Here is an 18,142-nt window from a genome sequence, read left to right as displayed (position 1 = left end):
CACGCCATTTTATGCACCAATAAGAGTTTATCCATTTTAAATGTAAATCGCGGTAAGTTTATTTCGATTAATAAGTCACAGTTCAGGCATATTTCCCTGATATAGCCTGTTTAAAGGAAACATGTTAAGAAAAATGACTGGTTAAGGTGTGCATGCCATTTTGCGTCCAATAAGAGTTTCTCCATCTTGAATGAATAAATCACATTATACATCAAGTGTATTTACACTAATTAGTCACAATTCATGTTTCCCCCCCTCCTCTCCGGGTCTCTGCTCCCCTCTCTGACCGTCCTCAGCACCACCTGTGGCGGATGAGTCGGCCAGCATGTGCGCTTGACCCCCACAGCTGTTATTGGGCACAGTGTCAGCCTGAAACACTGCCGGCTGCCGACGTCCTCACGCTCAGTTAACCATCTGCCCACGCCAGGATGCAGAGAAATGTTTCCGCCTGTTTGCCATCACCGCTTTGTTCACTGCTGGTGGATGTAGAGGATTGGGTTTCAAGTTCAGTCTTCTTACTGTGCGATATTAAGGTGTGATTATTTGATTTGTTTAATCTCTTCCTCCTCTGGGAAGCGCCTGGTAATCATTTTGTGGCCACGCGCAGTAATGCGAGCAGAAGGGGCTCGCGGACACCGGGACTGAGCGGCGGAGATCTCGCGGACACCTTGCGCGTCTTTCTTGGAAACATCTCGGAGATAAACTGCGCTTTGGCTTTTTCTCAGCCTGCGCGTCTTTTCTTGGCTTTGAGATGTCCGAAAGAAATACAATGTTGCTGGAAAAGCAGGCTAGAAACGGAACGTCAAAATATATGTTGGAGAGATGCGCTTCTGTTAACGAGTATTATGACATTGCCTTCAAGGTGTGTATTTCCGTCTTTTTGTGTTTCTGTTGGTGGTGCTGCTGGTGAAACAGGTGTCTGTGTATGTAGGTTTGACATACATTAACATCTGTGTGTACCAGCAGCAACAACATGACTGTATACTCTCCACATCTGGAGAATATTAGGAACCTTTAAGTCTGCATTTATGCATTGTCAATGTTTTTAAACACCTGATGGTTTTAAATTAAATGACTAAGAAGTCTGTCTGAGCCTTTAAATCTCTCGAGCTGGCTTTGTCCGCCCTAACTGATAAGCAAATATTTGCTGAGGGTGTACTTGTTGCTACCTCTCATTAAATATTTAACATGAATACCTGCAACTGTTTAATAAAGACCCAAAGACAAAAGTTAATTGCAGTGTTATCCACACATATGTTTATGTCACTGTGTGAATAACTGGATGGGCTGGATGGATTGTATAATTGCACATCCTGTTGTAATTATATTGATTCCTTTTGGATGCACACTGAAACATGATGAGAGTTAAAATTACAGAGTGGTTTGAAATATCTTGAATCATCTCCCTGGAGTGTCACATGTTGGTTGCAATCTTACCAAAATAAGGCATTGTCCAACATCTGAGTCAAACATCATGATTATTGCAAACATATTGTCTGCAGTACATCCTTCAGCTTCAATTTCCTCTTCAGGAGGGACTGTTCGTCTTATCTTAAGTCATGCTTTGTAACCTGTTGTCCCTCTTCTCTGGTGGTGGGTCTGCTGTAGGTGATGCTGCTGGGAGACTCGTCCGTGGGGAAGACGTGCGTCTTGGTGCGCTTTAAAGACGGGGCATTTCTGGGAGGCAACTTTATAGCCACCGTTGGAATAGACTTTAGGGTGAGAGAGATGCTTTTGAACAGTCTCACAGAATGGCTCGTTATTCTGTTCATTATTCCTGTATTTGTGTTATTATTCGCTGCTAATATACGGAAACATTTGCCTTCTGAAAAACATCCTAATGACATATCAAAAGTGACAAAAGACAGAATTGTTAGTCACACTGTGGCCCAATTATCACCTTACTGCTGCGGGGAACACTTAGTCATTCTGCGATGATGGCACCAAATGTACAAATCCTCTCACCGATCATTCAAGTCTTCAGAACACTTGTGCTGCGAGCCTCTGTGCATAAATGTCTTGGCAGGTGCCTGCCCACGTCTCTCCTGGAAAGGCTACAGCACAGCTCGATCCTGAAGGAGTCACAGTGCCGACAGACCAGCTCCTACAGTGACATATACCTCATGCACACACACACACACACACACACACACACACACACACACACACACACACACACACACACACACACACACACATATTTCTACTGTGTATTTTTCTTTGCGGAGATGAAACAATAGGTTGTTTGAAGCGAATGTTTTCAACCTTCTGTATCCCTCCAATCAGGGCACACACTCACACTAATGGCAAGTCAAGTAGGGGTTGTTTGAGGAGGAGATTGTGTTGCATTATCCAGAGTGATGCATTGTCTTCTTCTGATGGTAGTGTAGACATCACAGAGTGTAATGGATGTCTGACAGATACATGATCTATATGGACATTGATTCAAGAGCATAAACGGTTCATCGGGCCACCACTCAAACCAAAGCAACAAGTGCTGCGGCCAGATCCCATTCATAAAAACCATTAGGGAAAGTAAACTGACACTGGTTAACTTTTACATTCATTGTCACACCATTGAATCGTAAAAATCACTCTTAATATAAACAATATATTTCTGTCTTCTACTTATGCACAGGAGCAAAGCTGCTTAGAAACAGAGGATCTGATGGAGCAGTTGAGTCAGGCCCGGTTCCAGAACAAAATGACTAAGGGTGCATCTGAGATTAGAGAGGGTGCAGTGGTAAAGTGCTATTTTTATAAGTGGGGAGTGTACCTTAAGGCCCTGACACACCAACCCGATTTTGGGAGTCAGAGGCTGTCGGGCATTCGCGGCGCCGTAGTCAGGTTGGTGTGTCCCGCACCGTCGACCGTGACACGCCTTATTTGGACTGCCAGACCCGATGCATGGCCGATTCAACATGTTGAATCGGCCATGCATCGGGTCTGGCAGTCGGACCAAATAATCACTCTGATTGGCTGTTCAGCTAGCAAATCAGTGCATGAGAAGTGAAGCGGAAGTGAGGGACGTAAACAAACGATTTAAGAAGGCACACACAGACTGCTATTCATTTTCATCTCATCATGGCGATCTGGAATGATGCAAACGAAGACCTGCTCATCACCTTGATCCAGGAGAGGCCAGCTCTGTATGATATTACGGAGAAAAGATACTCTTTTTCTTCTCTGTCTTCCGGTTGTTGCTTCTTTTGAATGACGAATACACACTACCGCCGCCTGCTGGTAAGGAGAGTTATTGCCACTCACGCACTGAAGTCGGTGCGGTGTGTTCCCGTGCGACACATGGCCAAAACGCAGGAGAACACGGCCAGGCAACAACCGACTTCAGCGTCGGCTAGTCCTCTGGTGACTGCTTGGTGTGTCAGGGCCTTAACACCCTCTATGGGGGTCCTCACCTCCTCTGGGGGGGATCCGGGGGCATGCTCCCCCGGGAAGATTTTTTTTTAAATATTGAAGTTAAAACCATCAATCTGGTGCACTTTGAGAGCAACATTAAGAGATCTATGGATCTATGTGCTCTTTGCTTGATTATGCCTTCCCAGTCCCTTATCACGTAGCCTATAAGAGCATGGCGCCAGTTGTTGTAGCCAGTTGTGGTGAAGGCATCTGACTTACTTGAACTGAAATGTCTGCATGCATAGCAGCAGATGGCATCTTTTTTACATGAATATTCCAGCCAATCTCTGTTTTGAAACCATGAGCTGCAAAATGAGCGCCTTACCCCACTGTACAGGCGAGTTGAGTACTTTTTTAAATATACCTGGGCAGGCTCTGTTTTGCAGAGGTCCTCTGGCACTTGCGGGCCGCCGAGGGGTGGCGGTGTTTGGGGTAACGAAGACGGCTGCGGCTGCTCCGCCTCTGTCGGGCAGGAGGACGTTAGTGTCCACGACAGTAACGTAATGTCCCCATGATCTGAACTGTTATTACCTGCAGTAGATGCAGTGTTGCTGCTGGCGATAAGGGCTGGTTGTTTTAACCATGTTCTGATCCATCACTGACTGCTGTGTAAGCACCTTGCAGATGATGAATGTGCAGCGGCACAGGTCACGCGCACCTGACATAATAACGTTACTTACCGTTTAAATTGATCAAATAAATGCAGCAGACAATGCTATTCAACCACAATTACAATTTATTTTATTTCAACTAAATTCTCCTTCTTATTATTATTATTATTACTACTATTGTTAGTAATAGTAGGCAAAATGTAATATTTTTCACTTTTCATTTTTTTCACTTTTCATTTTTTTTTTTTTTACTTTTCATTTTTCAAATGAGGGTGCATAACGACTCAACTGAGGGTGCAATGCACCCTTATGCACCCCCGTAGAACCGGGCCTGAGTTGAGTCAGTATGCTGAGGTGGTGCTCTGTGCATGGATAGGCAGGCTGTTGTAGCAGCTTGTAACATGGCCGGTCTATTTTTGGCATGCTTCCTTGTAGCAGTTACTCGGCATGCAGGCTCCTCCAATGTCATAATTGAGGGGGGGAATGGAAACCCATAGCAACTAGTGCAGGGGTTGAACCATGTCCATTCTGCCAAGGCAGAGGATTTGGCATGTGGCCGCTTTGTCTCTCTCACAAATCGCAGAGGTTTTCTTTTGTCACTGTGAAGCCCTGACTGCATTTCCTTCAAGCACATGTGTGTGCCTTCAGAGGAAAGGCAGGGGCTGTTTGTGGTGACCTGTCACTGATAAGAAGTGATTAAGGAAGTGCTGCAGAGCATTTGTTAGTCACACTTCCTTCATCTCTCTGTGGTGTGTTTTTCTGTGCAAGGTTGACATGTGGCTGTGACCTGGCTTGATGCTATAGCAGGTCACATCAAATAAAAATAACCCGCAGCCTCCATTAAACAGAGCGTGAGAGAACCTGTTGTTTCATGTAAGCATGTTGGAGCACGCATGTTTAAATAATGCATGTTAGCATCACCTTGATTTCCATTCACTCTTTCTTCAACATAATCCTCTGTACACATTTAGCTTTTTATAACCATAACTATTTTAAGACGATCCTTTCTCTACAGGAAATCAGAGGGCACCCTGCTGCAGGAAATTAACGGGGGAGTCAGTTGTTATGCTGCCAGCCGTCTTCCTCGCTGTTGTGTAATTAAGTCTAATCCCAGGACCTTGCTGTTGTGTGGGTGTTGCAAATTACTTTCTCTGCCATCGTTCAGAGCCACTTTTAGTTGTCTTGTTTCTTTTACCACATGCTGCTGAGTCTCTTAGCTTTTCTTAGTCTGCGGTCATGTTCAACAACATCCATTTCTGTTTAGTTTTTTTTACAGCACTCCAGTCTGTAAAGCATATGGTGGACTGTCAGACTCTCACTGCTCTTCTCGTGTTTGCAGAATAAAGTGGTGGATGTCGACAACCTGAAAGTCAAACTCCAGGTAAGATCACAGACCTTGCTTTACCTGAGCTAAGAAGATGTCCTTATTAGCTCATTGAAGGACAATTCACTAGCAGGAACCACAACAATGTGACGTTTGTACGTTTATTGAAGTGACATGTGAATGGTATGAGGGGGGGGAAGGGATGATCTGGGAGGACGAGCTGTGGTCCGTGCAGTGGGAGACTCAGAGTGGGGGTTCCGTCTCCGGCATGATCTGCGTGGGCTGATTACGGGCCCCCCAGACGGTACCTGGAATGAAGGTGTTAGTATGCGCGGTATATAAACATGCACCGTTTAAATATGAATGGTGACGGGCAGAGGATGTGATGGATGTATCGCTCGGTGTGAGTCGGAAGGGGAACTGTATGGGTAGAAAGGGAGAGGGAGGGTGGGTTGAAAGGATGGAGACGAGCAGTGGCCGGAAGTTTTGCCGGATATAAATAGGGGTGGTCGTGGTTCGAGGCGGAGTTTTAGGCGTGGCCATGCTCCTGAACCTATGTTAACATTTTAACCTCATATCCTCCTTAAAGGAATGGTCCACTCATTAGATAATTAATCAAAACTTCAGTATTTAGTGAAACGTTATGTTTAAACCATACCCTGAAGAAATCAGCGATATTCCCCGGTAAATAATGATTTTATAGCTCTTTTTTATCAAGACCTGTATATTCCGTCTGGCCGCCGCCATGTTTGCCATTTTCAGTAGTCACGTGATGGTCGTGACGTCATCCATGCGTTCACTTTGTCAACACACGGAAACATGGCGGAGTATTTCAGTTCGGACTCGTCAGCAGAGGAACAAGTTTTGACCAATGTGAAGAGATTGGATGGGGGACTTCAGCCATACATATCAGTATGACAATACGACACCCTCTGTCCTAAGACCCTCACATCGTACAAGGAAAAACTTCCGAAGAAAACCCACAGTTTAAAGGGAACATGGGAGAAACCTCAGGGAGAGCAACAGAGGAGGGATCCCTCTCCCAGGACGGACAGACGTGCAATAGATGCCGTGTGTAAATTGAAAAGATAATACATTTGCAACATAGGTAGTCCAAATGTTTGGAAATGCATGTGTGTATAATGGGAAGATTATATAAGATACTATATGTATGCATGTAGTACCACCCTTGCTAGCGATTCCCTCTCTAGTTTAGCATACTCAGCTTCGTTGTCCCTGGCCATAGAATCACGATTTTATGGGGCCGGAAAAAACTGGGGTAAAATACACACTAGCCGGTACTACGCTATATGGAAAGGCCACCAAAAACTGTCCTGGCCTGGACGCTAAAGGACGTTAAAACGGGGCTAGCCGCTGCAATGGAAATGCGCTATAACATACCTTATTCTTACTCCGAGCACTACTTCCGCTCCTCCGTCGCTTCACACTTGCAGAGGGCGATTTCTCTACTGGCCGAACTGGTGTCCTGGTCGGTGATGACACCAGAAAGACCGATGGTACTGCATCTCCATTAAGTAATGGTTGTTCCATAAATCCCATGTTATGTTTTATCATACTCTCAGAGTAGTCGTCCGGAAATGTGAAATGTTCGCTGCATACATGAGCCTGTGAATCTTTCGGTTCGGGCCGGCCACATTTCGCTAGCCACTGCCTCCGAATGTACTTCTTACGCTTACCTTTTGGCAACAGATGGAACCGAGCATTCCGTGGATTGTTCCTATCAGAATTGTGGCAATATTTCGCGATACAGTGAGGCATATTTGAAGAGAGAAACTACAGTAAATAACATGGAGATCAACGTGTCTTCGAAAACCAAACGCATGGTTTACGTCACGTCCGGGAAATGGCGGCGCCCACAGTGTTGATGTTATTTCGGTATATAATCAGTTTAAAATCACTGATAATGTCATCGGATTAAAAAAAAAAAGAGAGAGACTGGCAGAGACTGGTCTTTTTTATCGGATGATAATTTTTAAAAAATGAGTGTCATGAGCATACCATTCCTTTAAAACCATTTTCCAATTAACTCATCTGGTAAATGTTTACAGAATCGAAAATCATCTGAAAAGATTTCTCAAATCTAATTTAAAAATAATTTACACATAAATGACTGTCATTGTTTGTACTGCCATGCAATCAAATCAAAGGCTCTGCTATTGTATTTATACACTATGAGCCACTCTGCATGATTTTGTGCCAGCAACAAGCTGTTAATCCAAGGCACAAACCTGTCTCTCATCATAACCTGTTCATTCAACACTGAGTGGGAGGTGCCACAATTAGATTCCTCCTTACGAGGAAATGCTTTTAATTTGTTTTCCTTGCATGGCCATGAACATGATTCTAATCCTATTAATGATTCCAAACTAGACTCTTCCAACATGAGTCTAAATAAAGGTGATGGGCCTACTGTACCTAAACGCTTAGTGTTTGGTAAAAAATAAACAATATTTATAAACCGCATGATAGGATTTCATACATATTTGCATGTCTTATTAAACCAATTATTGAAATGACTGCACTCTGCTTTTAGAAATATAGAAATAAATGTGATTACAAGTCAGTAATGTGTTAATTTAGCTTTCTTTGTATTTTCCATTACCTGCATGTAATATAATGTATTAATTTAAATTGTATACATTTAAGTATAAAATAAGCTCAACCACACAATGTTGAACTGGAGTCAGTTTACATTGCAGCTACTCTGCTAAACTAGGCTATGTAGCTTAACTTCCAATATGTTCATCAAAATGTATGTATTTCAATTTCAACTTTAGCAGCTAGCCTTTTTATTGTTTGCTTTGGGTTTTAGCTAATTCCTCTGAAAAATTAAAGTTATATGGCACTAAAAAACCTGTAAGGCTTTTCAAAATGTTCACCCTGCTCAGCTAGGCCTCTTATCCTATTAGCATACCCATTTTAATGTTAGTTGTTTTATTCTTCATGACCAGATTTTGTTTCTACCTTATTTATATGGCATAACACACTACATTTCCTAAAATGTTATTTAGTTATAGCTGATGTGTTTATTCTTCAAGAAAACAACATAGGGAGTAGCCTATAATAGTACATTTAGCTTAAGCGGCTAGCTGATCTCGCAGCAGCTCATTTTCTTTGAAATGTTGCGGTTTTTTTAAAACTATGTAAAATAAGTCTTTACTCAATTTTGACTATATATATATATTGTCTGCATTTTTGGCTCAGTAGGGAAATATAATGGTATGTTTTCTGCTTTAGTCGTTGGCTGTGTGGGATTGTTCATGCGGTTCAGTTTTCCCACGCTAGCTGTTGTGTAATTATGTGGTTTGTTACGCAGATCTGGGATACAGCGGGCCAAGAGAGATTCCGAAGCGTAACGCATGCCTACTACAGAGATGCCCAGGGTAACCTTTGATTTTATAATGCACTTCCTCATGCTGTGTGTGTGTGTGTGTGTGTGTGTGTGTGTGTGTGTGTGTGTGTGTGTGTGTGTGTGTGTGTGTGTGTGTGTGTGTGTGTGTGTGTGTGTGTGTGTGTGTGTGTGTGTGTGTGTGTGTGTGTGTGTGTGTGTGTGTGTGTGTGTGTGTGTGTGTGTGTGTGTGTGTGTGTGTGTGTGTGTGGTAGGGAGGCAACCTGCTCGCTGAGATGTGTAGCCTATCATTTATTATTGTGCCTAGAAAGTGTGCAGGTAGGTGCTAATGTGTTGCATATGGCAGTGTGAAGATAACAATGTTCTGTTTCCCTTTACAGCGTTACTTCTGCTCTATGATATCACCAGTAAGATGTCGTTTGACAATATCAGGGTAAGACCATTAAATAACTTTCCCTCCCACTCCGTCTCTCTTTATTCTGTCTGTTCATTTTCACTTCCTCGAGCCTCTCAAGCTGAACGTTTCACTTTGACTGGTTTAAATGCAAAGTACCTCCAACATTTTCTCCCGGCCCTCTTTGGAAATGACACGATGTTATCGGTTGCTCTGCCACGCATTCCCAAGTGTCAGTAATGAAAAGAAATAAAAGTGCTCAGGGATGAGAGTGACTGAGTCTCAGCATGATTAATTGGGGGATTGTAAAATCTGAGCTCAGGAGCAGGACAAAAATTAAGACTGTACGCGATGGTACTTAAGTTTTTTTAAAGGACTAATCTCTTTCTTCTCCCCCCTCCTGTATCTCTCTTTACTTTGAAAGGCTTGGCTGACTGAAATTCACGAGTATGCTCAGAAGGATGTGGTCATCATGTTGCTCGGGAACAAGGTGAGCAAAGCTTCCTTTTTTCCGCTCCATAAGAAGATCATGAGGATAACTGGTCTCTTAGCACAATTGTATCACACTCAAGCAGACACGTGAACACCTTAAAGCCAGAAACGGCCTCCACTGCATGGATGTGAACTCCCTCTCACTGATACGCTGGGCTCGTAAGAACTCAGATGCTCGATTCTGTTGCTTGGTAATAGTCTTTATTGGACAGAAACCAAAGCTATCAATGACTTCTAGGTTCTACTAGGACTCTCCATGGAATCACTAGGATCTACTAGGTACTGTAATATCGATCTCTGGTAAACAGGCATGGATCTAACGATAACACAAGACGAACCAACACCAGACAAAGGGAGAGAAGGACTAAATATACATATTAGGTAATGGGGCACAGGTGGACACAATCAGGGGCGGGAACAACAATCAGTCTAGCAGGTGCCACACGGACAGGAAGTGCCGACACCTGGAGAGAGAGAGTATAGTGATTATTATCAACAGACCGATAGACAAAACACTAAAACACAACAGCTAACAGCATACTAGCACTAAACCCTGACACTCACTTGTTTTAACATTTACAAGTGAAGCACAGTCTCAATTGTGTTTGTGTCTCTCTATTGATTTTTTGTTTTTGTCTTTGAGAAGACATTCCCTCCAGTGAACATAAAGATGGTAGACTGACAGAACCACACACATTCATTCTACCGATCTGGGAAGGATAAATTCAATATCTGACACAAACATTACTTATCAATGGCTTTGAGCTTCCGCACTGGTGATACATCTGCAGTCAGAGCCGATATATTTCTAAGCTCCCTCTGGTGGATCAGAGAGGACTCACCTTTCTCCGGGGTCAGACATGTCACACAGCAGCAGATCAGATGGTTTGCTGTGAGAGCAGCAGGACTGGGGGCATCAGTGTGTGTGGGGGTGCTGCTCTTCTGCTTGAGGTGGAGTTTCTGACATCTCATCAGTCTGAGAGAGCTCTGGCTCAGCAGCCGGCGGCAGATGAGAGGACGTGCAGAGAGTCACGATGCTGCATCAGTGTAGCTAATGGTATGGTGTGTCTATGACCCTCCGTCCTCCTCTCATGGTGTTGTTTTCCTCTCCTGCTGTCTCACAGGCAGACGTTGCTGCGGAGAGGGTCGTGAAGACGGAGGATGGGGAGAGGCTGGCGAAGGTAATGTATCGCTCCTCTGTGTGGTCACATCTCAACAACAGCCACTCCACTTGCTCATCTGATGTTTTTCATCTAGGAATATGGTGTACCATTTATGGAGACCAGTGCGAAGACGGGAGTCAATGTGGAGCTGGCCTTTCTCGCTATAGCAAAGTAAGTCTTATAGCTGCTGCACCTATTTATATTTGTGTACGTGAACAAAATCTACTAGATGACTAAGGCTGCCAAAAGTAGGGCATACAGACTAACGTTGGCCCATAAATGCGTGTAGATTTGACAGATTTGTTTTGCCTGGCAGTTCATTTAAATACAACAAATATAAATAAGTATTTTTACTTCCGAAATGAAGTGTACTGCCTTATAGAATGATATGATGATATGTGAGCTTTCAACTTTTGGCGAAAGGTCGTAGACACTCTTCTTTCCCAACATGCCTTGATTTACAACATGAGGCACATAAATACACTTTTTGTAACATTTATGTGGAAGAACTTGAGTGTCCAGCATAGAATCCTAAACTCAGTCCAATCCAATACCTTAAGGACCAACTGGAACTAGACTGTGTGTCCAACTGTGTCGCCAAGAGTGGAGGCTGTTGTGTTTTAGAATTAAAACATTAAAACAAATGGGCCACTTGCTTTAGGCCATATAGAGTATTCCATGTAATACAAGATGTCCCTCCAACAGCACACTGCATGTAGCTCTTAAGCTAACAACAGGGGGGCAATCCCTGAAGGATGCAACTGTTTTTTAAATCTGAACATGATTTCTTTATCGGCCAAGTGTCTTAATGCTGAGCTCTGAATGAAGGCATCGCGGCAGGTTTTCCTTACAGAAAGCTGGACAGAAGTGACAGGTGGAAAGTCTAAGGAGATATTTCCAAACGCCCCACCAGCCCCCTGGAATGAGAGCAAACAACTCTCACTAAAGAAAATAACAATAATAATAGAAACGAAAAACAAACTCTCAAAGGGCTCATACAGAGAAGCCATGGCACTTTTCTCATTACCGAAAACAGCTGCATTGATCCGTAAAACTAATATTGGGACACTTTAAAGGCGTCTTTTATATAGTCCTCTGAAGGGAGAAAAACATTTAGTTTCTAGACCTGCTAAATTGGCGCAACGTTCTCTTCTTATATTAAAAAAAAAAAGGTGCATGAATTCATTTGGATTCATGCTCATGGAGTCATAACCACATGCATTATTATGAATGTTGCATACTCGGGTTGCTCTCGTCGATGTTCACAGACTTCTCTCTGATTCATGCAACTATTTCCTCGAATGATTCTTCAGCTAATATCTTGTTTCTTCCTGTTGTTGTTAAACCGTGATTGTGCATGTTTGAGGCTCCCTGTGGATTTGAAACATCAGCTGTGCAATTTCTGCTTTTGACTGACTTCCGTGAGCACACACCTTTCCTATTGAAAGGCACAAAGAATCATTGTTTCTGTCACAAAGAACACTGATTGCACAGCATGTCCCCAGAGCTGTGAAACACAGTAGAGTGGGTGATTTGTAATCGTTGTGTGTATTTTAAGTGCAAGTTTGATTAAATGGTTCTTGCCAAAGGCATTTTGATTAAATCCCAGCACAGATATGAGTTTTTCTCCCTCGCTTGTGCTTTTTTTAAATGTCTCTTCCTTTCTCATTTTCTTGATGTGCTCACCCTGTGTGCTCCATCCCACACATCCACCTCCTCTGTATCTAACTTCCTGCGTCTCTTCGTCAGGGAGCTGAAGCACAGAGCCACCCAGCAGCAGAATGAGCCCAAGTTCCAGATACACGACTACATCGAGGCTCAGAAGCACAAGTCGAGCTGCTGTGGCCACATGTAGCTGACACTGATCTCCAGGCAGAGACACGCAGAGAGAGAAGGAGGGGGAGGAGGGGAAGGAGTTGGATCGAGGTAAAAATAAAGTCTGCTCTCTTACATAAAAGCCAATCCCTGCACCAAACCTGCGAAGCGGGCGACCTCGTCTCCACCACTGGGCGTTAAGCTCCGATGGAAAGTGAATCTGGATTGGCAGCCATCCCTTATCTGAAATGTGAATTTGAAACTCTTTGTATGTCATTTGTAGAAATGTGTGTGGTCTTTGTAGTGACAGTTGTATCAAATGACAAGTCAGGAGTTGCAATCAGAAATGCAATATCTCCAGGGACACGGAAAAAACATAATTATCTTTCTGTTCTAAATAGCTGCAAACACATCATTTGTCGTTTTGGATGAAAACTATGGCACTCTTGGGATTGATGTAGATCTGAAGAGTTTATTATTTGGTAAGAGGACACATTTAGGGAAACTGAACTTCAGTTCTGTTTGGACATCGAGTTTCAGTGCAAAAGACTCAAACATGAACACACTGTGCTCTAAATGCAGCACGGGTTTGGCAGGCCCACATAGGTGTTGTGTTCACTGCCGAATAAAGGAAATAGATCCGAGCGCTTCTTGGCTCAACTGGCTGGGGTCAAGATGCGAGTCAAGTGTGCTGCAGGAATAAGTCCGAAACTCATTAAATTAGTTAGCGTTTTTGCAATGCGTTTTTTTGTGCTAATTATTCCTACTTAACTTTTGCAACTCGTAGATTCATCAAAGAATCACGCTGAAAGGAAAAGCTTTCGTAACGCAGATAAGGATTTCTGATGTTGAGATCATGCAACCCTGGTGTAGTTGCAGCTTTTCACTGCTTGCAATTGCATTTATGTTTCAAAAATGATAACAGCTATGTTCTTTGTGAACATTACCTTGAACAAAACGTATGTGTGCCAGCTACCTACAAAAATACTTCACCCCTGCAGCACAGCAGAGAATAAGCCTGCGAGGCGTCTGTTAGCTTTTTGAGTTGTATTTGTTCTAGCAGCAGACACTGAAAAACGGAGTTCGATGAAATTCTCACCAGTGCCACATGTTTCATCCTGCTGGCTGCAGAGCCTGACTCATGATTAATGGCAGTTTTATCCTAACAATCAATACGACTGTTGGTGTGGATATCGCATTTTGCCCTGCAGCTCTTAGTTTGTCTCCATCCCTGTTTTACCAGGCTGTGAACTGAACCCCTTTTGTCCTTACAGTCTTACCCTTTGATAAATCAGCGTGTTTGAGAAGTGGACGTCCGTCTCTCAGTCAGATTGTAGCTCAAATGATCCTGTCTGTTCACATCTGTATTGCTGTTAGGTAGAATAAAGCCACTTTTTGAGGGCGCTCGCCCACTGTGTGTTCGTCTGTACATTCAATTCAGGGCCAGTGACACTTAATTTAAAGTACTGTTCATGTAAATGTGCTGGTTGAGCAACCCACTGTCATACAAAGAGATAATTATCATTACTTTCTCATCTTTTGGTTAGAAATACCATCGCATGCTATTTACATTTGAACCATCCGCAAACACAGACGTGCTCGCAGAACTCCCAGAACATTGATGTGTCTCCTCTAACGATGGATGTTGTTGTGTAGACTGTACCCAAGCTGTATTTGTTCACGCTCCACATTTTGTAACTTGTTTCTTTGTACAATGTTCATTATGAATGTTTGCTTGTGGAATTTAGCTGGTTGTCACATTCGTCCCTCTTCTGAGGCGTCACAGTGATCACAAAGTGCCATGAAAAAGTGCTTTGTTATCATATTAGATATATAAAAAAAGTATATTTTGTAATGTATTTGGTGTTTTTTATTGAAGTCAGTCTCATCTGTGTGTTTTGTGTGTGTATGTTGGGGTTTTGGAGGGTTGGGAGTAACAGGGTGTGTTGAGGTTAATGAGCCACTGTGTGGCAGCAGCTACCCTGTTTATATTCTAACATGTTGCTCTAGACTAGAGATTGTTTTATCAATTAGACCGGTGGTTCCCAACCTGGGGGGCGCAAAAGATCGCAGGGGGGGCGCCAGGCCTCAGATGATTTGAGGCCAAATATCATATTTAGACTTTTTTTTTTTTTTTTTACATATAATTGTAAGGCAATGCATGATTGTCGCTAAAAGCCTTGTCTCTACATTACAATAAAAAAAAAAAATTGATTAATTAATTTTAATAAAAATTCAAGTTAGTATTAAAGGCATAAAAAGACAGAAATGTATAATTCTTTCTTTAATAGAAATGTTTCTTCTGCCCGTAACATTTCCAAACCAGGCTTTTCTGGATAAACGCATTTTTAAAACATAGTCATTGTCCATGCTGGTTTCAGTTGGATTATTTGTCACAGTTGCTCCGATCAGATCGGTCTCCTCCATTTTGTAGATTATTTACGATTTTTGAATCCACATAAACACATCGGCAAAATCCGGCTTACTTTGAGCATGTGTTTTAAACAGTTTAATCCCTTTGTGAATTGTTTCCACTTGCGCCGTCCTTTCATTTCTTCATACAGCGGGAATCCAGATGAATTAATCCTGAGTCCATAACCATCAAAGTCACTACAATAGTGCTCCTTAATTACGCTTTCATCCTCCTTTAGGGGGGGGGGGCGCGCGCAACGGGAGTCATTTGGGGGGGCTCTTGGGAAAAAAGGTTGGGAACCCCTGAATTAGACAACCTGTAGATTCAGGATTGTACTGTCTATTTTATTCCAATATAGAGATCTACTGTTTTTGAAAGGATGCTGAAAATCTGTATAGTGATGTTTTGTAAGTGCTGTGGTTGTTTTAATGTGTTAACGTCTCACCCACTGGCATCCATGAGTCACACACACTCCAGACACATTAAGGAGACTTTCTATCCGTGAAGAAAACATAATTACCTAAATGACTTCCCATCAACTAAACTAATGGCAACAAGCTGTATTCATTAGTGCTTACGGTGAGGGAGATATTCCCAGGTAGTGTCCTGTCTCTGTCTTATCAGGACCAGAAGCAAGACGAAGAGTCAAATCCTGCAGCTTTTATTTGAGCTGTTTTATGACTGCTCTATTTTTAAAGGTGAATCACTCTGATATCGAAATGTAAAGAGGGTTATCAGAATGACTAACGTGTGAATGTTGATCATTGCAATTTAATCTAATCTGGCATATCAGAGTGTACGTTATTTCAGGCATATCCTTATATTAACAGTGACTCTATTTGAAACAACATTAATGAGGAGTTTAATTGGAGACTAAACTCCACAGGGGGAAATTATCACATGTTTTAAATGTGATAAGGTGACAACTAAATAATCACTGTTGAATATCAAAGACAGACAATTGATGTCAGTCTGGCCCAATGATGCTGTTAAACCAAGATGTGAGATAGATTTAAGCTTTATTACTCCTAGGTAGGAATTTCTCCTATTATTGCTGCAATTTAGTGCTTTTACCAGAATAATTGACACAGCTGAATGAAAACACTAGGAGATACACAGCAAGTGTGAAAGTGTTATCTGGCTTGAAAAATGTTGAAGACGCCAGAAATGAGATTGTATTCAGAGCAGTGTGAACAATGTGACAACATATGCAGCATGTGCTGGTCACAGTGAGGAAACAGGGCTAAGTGATGAGGGAAACTACAATTCAATTATAAAAATGAGAGAAAGAAAGATTAAAAGAATGGGAATACATGAATAAACAAAAGTTTGACTTTACAGGGTTAACATTCCTGAAATCAATTATTCTTTTATGACAGACTATACACCACAGGGGGAATTTATTCTTAGTTGAAATTATACAAGAATCAAATGTTTTAAAGTTTGATAATGTCACAATAAAATTACTGTGGAACATCAAACACACTGTAATGTATTCCTCTCTGGCCAAATGATATAACTAAACTGACATTTAGAGATCAATAATGGTTTATTATTAGGGAGAACATTTAATAAAAAGATGTAAGCTACAGTATGACAACATGTGCAACACGTGTTTTTCATATTAAGGGGAAAGAAGGCAAAATGCAAATGTCTAAGAACCAAAAGAAAAGTACTGAATATTAAACAAATAGTCGGAATTAATTAATACGTTTTTTATTTTTGCTTTAATCCAAGCTCTATCTCATCTGAACATCATTATCTTCTAGCATGTTCCTGGACAGCCTGGTTTTGTGTTTACTACTCCTCGAGTCCCAACTTTGCATGAGGCAGCCTGCTGGGCAGTTCCGTGAACGCACCTCCCTCTTCCTGAGTGGCTTTTCTACTTTAGTCGCTCACAGAGAGGGGAGCTGTGTGAGTTTAACCAGCCTCAGCTCAGTCCGCAGGTCAGGACTCAGGACCTCCAATTCGCGTGAGAGCACCGAGTCAAAGTGCAGATTTACACAAGTGAGAGGACACCCACACACATCCAGACTTAAACTCGTGTGTGAAGCTGGAACAAACACCAGCACCGTTTCCCACGGAGTAATCTCCAGGGCGGGGGTTGGGTGCATTTCTACGCACACCCTTCCTAAGCAGTATCCTGAGCTTTAATTCCACTTTAAAAACACAGTGAAGGCGAGAGAAGCCTTACCACCACCATGCCGAGTAAAAGCCAGTCTTTACGCCCCCGGTTGTGCACGCTGGACAAGGCGGACACCGGGTACGGTTTCCACCTCCACGGAGAGAAAGGTAAGACGGGGCAGTTTATCCGGTTAGTGGAGCCTGACAGCCCGGCTGAGACCTCGGGGCTCCGCGCGGGAGATAGGCTCGTGTTCGTGAACGGGGACGATGTGGAGCACGAGAGCCACCAGCAGGTCGTGTCCCGGATTCGAGTCACCGCGGGCCGGCTGGAGCTGGTGGTGGTGGACCCGGACACGGAGCAGCTGCTGAAGAAACACAACATGAAGTGCCTGAAGGAGTATGTCACTGACGGGGTGCCCTTACCCTTCGACGAGGAGGAGGAAGAAGAGGAGGAGGAGGTGGATGTGGTGGTGGTGGTGGTTGAAGCAGAGGAGGTGGACGGGACAGTAAACGGGGATGAGATGCATGCAAAGGAGGGTGAAGAAGACGAGGAAGAGGACCGGGAGGGGACACCCAGGGAGTCTACGCCAGTCCCGGAGAGAAACGGGGAAATCCACATGCACGTCGAGAAAAAGCTGAGCATCAACTCTGAGAAGGTGAGTCAAAGTTTAAAAAAATAATTATGCTCACTCATTACAACATACAATAGCATTTAATTCCACAAGTGACATTAATAGAGCTGACCTCTGAATAGTCGACTAATTGGTAGTGTTGCTATCAGTCGACTAACTTTTCTTTACTGAATGACATACTTCCATAACACTTATGTGCACATCTCTGGTGAACAAAATAGATAAGATAAGATGCCATAAAACAGGTCAATATAAGTAAGATAAGATACACCTTTTATTAAGAAATAATAAAGTGAAACACAGGATAGTCAAATAAGAGTTAACCCTGCTGAAAAAAACAGCCTGACGATATTCGGCTGGATTGGTTGGCTGGTTTAGAGCGGGTTT

At 42.8% G+C, this 18,142-nt stretch overlaps 2 protein-coding genes across 3 annotated transcripts in view; both read left to right on the top strand.

The window, feature by feature from the left end:
- The first annotated feature begins 416 nt into the window (after nucleotides 1-416).
- On the top strand, nucleotides 417-14,516 carry LOC117451565 (ras-related protein Rab-37). 2 transcript variants are annotated; one of them, XM_034089933.2, is made up of 9 exons: nucleotides 417-533; nucleotides 1,609-1,719; nucleotides 5,368-5,409; nucleotides 8,690-8,756; nucleotides 9,103-9,155; nucleotides 9,541-9,606; nucleotides 10,733-10,789; nucleotides 10,866-10,942; nucleotides 12,521-14,516. In XM_034089933.2, exons 1-9 carry the CDS (start codon nucleotides 429-431, stop codon nucleotides 12,624-12,626), a joined length of 684 nt encoding a protein of 227 aa, XP_033945824.1. In that variant the 5' UTR covers nucleotides 417-428; the 3' UTR covers nucleotides 12,627-14,516. The 2 variants fall into 2 exon arrangements, with proteins under 2 accessions (XP_033945824.1, XP_033945823.1); XM_034089932.2 differs by having other exon boundaries at nucleotides 442-862; nucleotides 12,521-14,515.
- A 2,314-nt stretch (nucleotides 14,517-16,830) lies between these two features.
- Nucleotides 16,831-18,142, top strand: part of LOC117450983 (Na(+)/H(+) exchange regulatory cofactor NHE-RF1-like) — a 34,022-nt gene continuing 32,710 nt past the window's right edge. Inside the window, exon 1 of the mRNA XM_034089049.2 lies at nucleotides 16,831-17,779. Within this exon, the coding sequence (XP_033944940.1) occupies nucleotides 17,201-17,779 (579 nt within the window). The 5' untranslated portion in view covers nucleotides 16,831-17,200. The remainder of the gene's footprint in view (nucleotides 17,780-18,142) is intronic.

Source organism: Pseudochaenichthys georgianus, chromosome 8 (genome assembly GCF_902827115.2).
Source record: "Pseudochaenichthys georgianus chromosome 8, fPseGeo1.2, whole genome shotgun sequence".
Lineage (NCBI taxonomy): Eukaryota > Metazoa > Chordata > Actinopteri > Perciformes > Channichthyidae > Pseudochaenichthys > Pseudochaenichthys georgianus.
Note: the sequence above shows the minus strand (reverse complement) of the source record. Positions and strands in the feature narration are given on the sequence as shown.

Excerpts from the sequence above, each read along its gene's own strand:
- LOC117451565 (XM_034089932.2), top strand. The coding sequence starts at position 752 with ATGTCCGAAAGAAATACAATGTTGCTGGAAAAGCAGGCTAGAAACGGA. Across the intron at positions 5,410-8,689 it reads ACCTGAAAGTCAAACTCCAG|ATCTGGGATACAGCGGGCCA; the intron begins GTAAGATCACAG and ends TTTGTTACGCAG. Across the intron at positions 10,790-10,865 it reads ATGGGGAGAGGCTGGCGAAG|GAATATGGTGTACCATTTAT; the intron begins GTAATGTATCGC and ends TTTTTCATCTAG.